Source organism: Gadus morhua, chromosome 9 (genome assembly GCF_902167405.1).
Source record: "Gadus morhua chromosome 9, gadMor3.0, whole genome shotgun sequence".
Taxonomy (NCBI): Eukaryota; Metazoa; Chordata; class Actinopteri; order Gadiformes; family Gadidae; genus Gadus; species Gadus morhua.
The window spans coordinates 10,332,536-10,339,341 of record NC_044056.1 but is presented as its reverse complement, the minus strand read 5'-3'; the positions used below and the strand labels follow the sequence as shown (position 1 = coordinate 10,339,341).

At 54.0% G+C, this 6,806-nt stretch overlaps 1 protein-coding gene across 1 annotated transcript in view; it reads right to left on the bottom strand.

Annotated features, from left to right (window-relative positions):
- Window positions 1–529: 529 nt before the first annotated feature.
- Window positions 530–6,806, bottom strand: part of furinb (furin (paired basic amino acid cleaving enzyme) b) — a gene marked incomplete in the record, with an annotated part of 78,023 nt that continues 71,746 nt past the window's right edge. The window contains 4 exon segments of the mRNA XM_030366918.1: window positions 530–2,478; window positions 3,366–3,494; window positions 3,940–4,067; window positions 5,768–5,947. Coding sequence (XP_030222778.1) covers window positions 1,673–2,478; window positions 3,366–3,494; window positions 3,940–4,067; window positions 5,768–5,947 — 1,243 coding nt within the window.

Below are 6,806 nucleotides of genomic sequence, written 5' to 3'. Positions count from 1 at the left end.
CAGGGCCCATGTTCATGTTAATCCGTCCTTGCCCGGCAGCAATCTGCCTGAAGTTACAGACAGAAGGGAGGCGCTATATACAGGGGAGGAGTTACAGACAGAGGGGAGGAGTTACAGATTGACGGGAGGAGAGTGCTCTGCAGTTACAGACAGAGGGGAGGACCTCTGCCCCGCAGTTACAGACAGAAGGGAGGAGTTACACACAGAAGGGAGGAGTTACAGACAGGGGAGGAGTTAAAGACAGAGGGGAGGAGACGGAGCGGTGGAATGCAGTACGCTTCACATCCTGGGGGGAATACTAGCAGACTTGCAATTATGCAGACTTACCGAGTGAGGAAGTCTCTCCCTCTCACTCTCACTCTCACTCTCTCAATCCCACTCTATCACTCTCTCTGTCTCCCTCCCAGTCTCTCTCTCTCTCTCGCATTTTCACTCTCTGCCTCTCTCTCCCCCCCCCCCCCCTCCCCCCCACACACACACACTCGCGCCTGCTTGCACTCAAACACGTACCGTCACTTTTTTTTTCCACAGCTTTTATTTCCTGCACAATATAAACCGTTACCAAGTCAAATAAATAAATAAATAAAAAAACGCGTAGAAAATAAACCACAATAGGAAACGTCGTTAATCCAAGTGGTTCACACTGATTCACCAAGGCGTGAATCCAGTCCTCCAGTGGTAGCAGACTGCCCACTACGACTCTCCGGGAACAGCAGCAGGCCGGGCCGGGTTATTTGAAACACGCGGACAAGCTCGCTTATTTTCCCTGATGAAGCGATGCTCTTGGAGAAGACCCAGAAACCAATCGATACCACAGCCTTTATGGGGTGGAGGAGGAAGAGAGCAGAAGTTCCTTTTCCCAGCGATAGAGAAAACTGTCAGAGAAGGTCACGTCTCGGGGTTGGGCGGCGGGATCAGTCTTCCCATCCTTACAAAAAAGAGTGAAAACGTTCTCCGTCGGAGCAACAGAGAAGAGGCTCACTAAACGCGTTTAGCACTTGCAGCACTTTTCCGCAATCAACCAATCAACGGTGCCTTGAATCTCGCAGCTGGTTAAGTGGCTCTTACCGACGTGCGATTGCCAATTCATCTCTGCGGTGCGCTGGATGTTGTTTTGAGGGATTGATTTGGTACATTCAGCGGGCAGAAGGGCCTCCGCAGGCGACGCCGCGATAACCCCCGGGATGGGAGCCGCATATCGGATGCAAATGCAGAAGTCGAAGTACAAAAACACTGAGAACACAATGTTTTTTTTCGCTGACATTTTAAATCTATGCAGTTTTTTTTGCAAAATAACCAACACACAGTTAAGGGTAATCTCTGAAAAAAATAAAAATCATGATGAATAATGCGACTAAAGGAACAGGAAGGTTCGGCTCTGTGGGTTCGAGCTAGCTCGTAGCTCGTAGCGCGCAGGGAGGGCACTAGTCCTGCTAGCAACGCCGTGTGCTCCGCTGACTTTGATTCGTACGCATCCGCGGCTGCCGGGACGGCTCTCTGTCCAGCTCGCGTCCGCGCGTTTGGGCTAAACTTCGGTTATCTCTCCGCATACTGTCCCTATCGTGCGGCGCACATCCGGCCGTGTGATTTGAGGATCCACTATCAGCGACCAACCGGGGCGAATCCCCTCCTTGCTTCAAGCTCTTCCATCAGCAATGGTCTCCCACCAGCCCTAGACGGAGCTCTGCGTCCGGATGAACGCCGTCCTCTCGCTATGGTCCTCCTCCCCGTCCGACTCCCCCTCCCAGGGGCCCGCGATGCCGCCGTCCTTGTCCCCCCACACGGTGGGGATCCCCCGGTAGCAGACCCTGGTCTTCCTGTCGCAGCCGAGCCTCAGCCCAAGCCGGCCGCCGCCCGGAGCCTCCGCCGTCCGCAGACCGCCGCCGTTGGGCCCCCCGGCCGCCCGCGTCTGCAGCAGCAGCAGGACGAGTCCCAGGCAGCCCAACACGAGCAAGGCAGTGCCCAGCACGGCCGACAGGACCACCAGCCGGGAGGACGTTGCCGTTGTAGTCGTCGTCGTCGTCGTCGACATTGTCGTCGATGTCGACCCCGGCCCGGGACGTCCCAACGACGGCTGTTCCCCTCCTCGGCCTCCATCGCCCCCGCCGGCATCTTCCTCCCTGCCCGCCGAGCTCTCCACTTCCTGCCAGGCTCCGTCGTTGCCGCGGAGACCGGCGGCGGCAGCGGCGGCGGCGGCGGCGGTGTCGACGGGCGGGGGCGGGGACTTGCGCTGCACCAGGCTCTGGCGCAGGCAGGAGGTGAACAGCAGGTGGCTGCGGGCCGGGCAGGACAGGCAGGCTGACAGGCCCGGGCCGGAGCAGGTGAGGCAGGCGGCGTGGCAGGGCACACAGGCCTGCACGGAGGACAGGTCCACCCAGGTCTCCAGGGACAGGTTGAGCAGCTGGGCGGCCGAGGTGAAGCCCTGAGGGCAGAGCTTCACGCAGCCCTGCAGGAAGAGCGAGAAGCCCGGGCTGCACTCTGCAGGGGGGAGGAGGACACAAGCATCAGACACTTACGCATTGCTCGCACACACATACACGCAGCACGCATGAATGCGAACGCGCACGCACGCACGCACGCACGCACGCACGCACGCAAGCAGGCAAACACACATACACATGCACACACGCACGCACACACACACACACACTCAAACAAACAGACAGACAGACAGACAGACAAGCACAAAGACACACACACATACACACACACGCATGCACACACTGTTACACACACATCTGAAATTCTGTTTGAGTTCATATGCCATTCATATCCAAGACAAGGTACAAGACTAGCAACGTCTTTCCCATGCGGCCGAGCTTCCTATGGCTGCCCAGATTCATTGATACCGAACCAGCTGTTTAGATCTGCTGTTGGGTCGGCCTGAAGCTCTCTCCCACTCTCTCATCGAGTGCTCTCTCTCTCTCTCTCTCCCCCTCCCCCCCCCCTCTTTCTCTCTCTCTCTCTCTCTCTCTCCCCCCCCCTCTTTCTCTCTCTCTCTCTCCCTCCCTGTCTCTCTCTTCCTCTTTCTCGATTTCACACCCACTCCCTCCCTTCCTCTCTCCCCTCTCATCACCCTCACTCTCTTTTCCTCTTTCTCTCCATCTTTCTCTTTCACCTCCACCATCTGTTACCCGCTCACACTTACTTTCTCCCCCCTACATCTCCCTCTCCCTCCCTCTCCTCCCAACACGACACAAAACATGAGTCAGCCCGGCAAGCAGCGTGCGGTACACTTGCAGTCTCTCAACGAGCACACTGCAGTCCTCCCCCCCACCCCCCAGCTGCCCGCTGACCTCCTTCCCCTGCCCGCGGGCGTCCCCCCCCCCCTCCCACCTCTGCTTCCTCCCCGCCCCCTCACGCACCTATGCAGATCTGCTGAGCGTCGAAGGTCTTGCAGCTGTTGTTGGACGGCCGGGGGAAGTCTGAGGAGGAGGGGTTCACCGCCCTGGGGCCCGTACCCCACAGGACCAGGGAGAACTGACTCAGCACACCTGGGGGGAGACAGAGAGGGAGAGAGGGGGGAGAGAGAGGGGGGGGAGGGCGAGAGAGAGATGGAGAGGGGGAGAGAGAGAGAGAGAGAGAGAACGAGTGGGGGAGAGATGAGAGATAGAGGGGGGGGGGGGGGGGAAAGAGACATATGGAGAGGGACAGATGGAGGGAGAGAGAGATGGAGAGAGGGGGAGAGATGGAGGGAAAGGGAGGCAGAGAGAGAGAGTGGGGGAGAGAGATGGGAGAACGAGACAGCGAGAGAGAGAGAGGGAGCGAGAGATGGAGGGAGAGAGAGATGGAGAGAGGGGGAGAGATTGACGGAATGGGAGAGAGAGAGAGAGAGAGAGTGGTCTTACGTAAAGTCAATTAATTCCCTTACGTTGCATGTATGTCCTGTAAAAGAGGAAGGGGATAAAGTGTGCTTGAGAAAATTAAAACCTTTTTTACCGTAATCGCCTCCATCTGCAGGGACGTTCTCTATCTCCAGGGTCCATTCACCTCTGGGGTCCTCGTCCCAGGAGTGGGTGGTCATGAAGGACCAGTCCTCAAAGCCTTCTGGGGAGTAATCATTGGGTCTGGACCGGGGGCAGACACACAACAGTGGTTACCCCACTGTGTCCCGTCCCCCATGGCTCTCAGCTAGCATGAGGCTAACAACATCATCACGGAAAACCGTTGAACCGTCGCCACGCTTAATAGAGGAACGTTTATTTTCTAAAAGGGTTATATTTTGGGGGAATATAGTTATAATAGTATATCATTATAATGCCATTGGAAAGAAATATACTTTTAAAGCCAAAGAACAATGAGGGAATTTTGGCAGAAAACCTGTGCTACATTCAGTCCGTATCGAACTTTCAATCGTTTCCTTGGACGCAGGGGTCCAAGGAATCTTACAAGCGAGGCTGAGAGCAGTCCATGCTTATAATCAAAAGTAACGGTGCAGAGCAGAATGAAACGGAGATAGCCGTAGGAATCGACACACAAGGTCAGACAGATGCACTGGATGCTTCTCATTTATAAATGCATGCTAGGTCCGTTGGGATTTGAACCAACCACCTTCTCTCTGCAGTGTGGCAGCGCCTGGTCTTCAGATGGATCTCCGGTGTGTGTGATTGGTGGTTTGATCACATAAGGCCCTTATGGTGATCAAACCAGCGATCAGAACACTAGTAATACTATGTTGCTCACTTTGTATCTACAGCATTAGTTGCCTTGTTCAATTACCCACAGGATTGAGATCCATGTTTTTGATACACTGAATATTATCATTTGACCTATCCCATCACTGGCCGGATTATAAATAGCGTTGTTGTGGGTGGTAGGTTTCCAAAATAGCCCCTTATCTTCCAGTAAGGCACATTTTTACGTGCATATAATAGTGATTTCGGTTGCCACAAAATGACCAGTTCTTCCATAAGTTCAAATTGCCATTGCAGACCGGGGTTGATTCGAGAGCTTTCGAGAGCTGATTAGAGAGGTGCAGAGGTCTGGGACAATTCTCTCTTCTCGACAGACCAGATGGCTCTGGAGAGGAGACGCCTCATTGGGTGGCTCTGTGGGGAGTGGGGGGGGTGGACCGGGTCTCTAGATGGAGACCGACGAGGTTGAAGAGGTTGGAATGGAAGCCTCAGAGCCCCGAGAGGGTTGAACTATTTCAAGGATTCTTTCGTAGGAGACCTTCGCAAGTCTGGTTGCTGTATGAGTAGGTATATAGGTGTGTGTGTGTGTGTTTGTGTGAATGTGTGAGTATGTGTGTGTGTGTGTGTATGTGTGTGTCTTTGTTGTAGTTATCTGTGGGAGAGGACTATGGAGTATGTATATTTGTACATGGGTGCGTGCATGAATATGTGGAGGTGGAGTGTGTGTGTGCGTGCGTGTGTGTGGTTGGCGTCTCCTGGATGACAGTAAAGTGGAGCGTGTATGTGTGTGTGAGTGTGTGTGCGCCTGTGTGCGTGTGTGTGTGTGCGCCTGCATGCGTGCGTGTTCCTGCGTGCGTGTGTGCGTGTGTGTGGGGTCACCTGGGAGACAGCAGCGTGGAGCGGGTGGGTGTGCGTTTGTGTGCGTGTATGTGTGCGCCCGCGCGTGTGTGCATGTGTGTGCGCGTGCACCTGTATGTGTGCGTTCGTGTCTGTCTGTGGGTGGGTGGGGTCACCTGGGAGACAGCATGGTGCAGCGGGTGTGTGTGTGTGTGTGTGTGTGTGTGTGTGTGTGTGTGTGTGTGTGTGTGTGTGTGTGTGTGTGTGTGTCCCTGTGTGTGCGTAGGTGGGCTCACCTGGGAGACAGCAGGGTGGACCTGGTGCCCAGCGGGCTGGTGAGATGGATGGCCAGCTTCCCCCGCTGGCGGTGGCGGAGTGTGAGGCGGGCCTGGGCGTGCTCCAGGGAGCTCACGACCTCCGGACGACCCCAGCAGGCGTCCACACTCCGGCTGAACACCAGCTTGACCCCCACCTCTCTACGGGACGTGACAGAGGACAAAACACCCGTGGTGACGCAGCACAAAGGCCAAGCGTTTGTTCAACCAGAGAAGCTTTGGATGAATGCAAATATGTCGACGCACGCAGACTTTGTCATTGAGTGGAAAACGAGCTGGATGAATTCAAATATAAACGCGTTTATTATGTTCCCAACGTTAAAACTGGGTCGCTCTGGACGGCGCCATTCCTGCCACAAGGCAAGGATGAACTTTGTAGTATAAATCGAATATAAAAATATGAAGCACACAAAATATAACAAGACGTCAAGGTCGGGCGGCACTGGACAGCTCAATCCACTTACTGAAATAAAATTGTAAACATAAGGGGTTTGAAACGGTAAACAGATTGCATGACATGTCCAAGCCGACCACTCACAGCGCACACATTGTGTGATAAAGATAAATGAGGCATCCCTTCTCTGCCCAGAAAGCAAGGGTCTGTACCCTGAACCGGGCTCACCTCGGAGACTGAAGCCACTCCGAGTCTGGGTAGCGACGTGAAACACTAGGGGAATGCATTTAAATGTAGGGGAAGTACATTTAAAGAAATAAAAACAATGATTTGTTTTGGCTAGAATAGATCTCTGTAATTCTAGTACCATTTAGAAGAAATGACAAAAAGCGCTTTGAAAAACAAGGTAAAATGTGAAAGCAGCGCTTTAATAAACTGAAATGTGGGATTCAGGGGAACAGCAGGCTCTCAGTGGAAAGTAAATCATGAACCATTACTGTCTCCGGTCCTTTCTTAGGCGTAACTAGATCACAACTCCAACTAAAGTCTGCACAAGTTTTCAAAGTCCTGTTTTTCGTGTGGGACCAATCGGTAGAATCCGCCGTA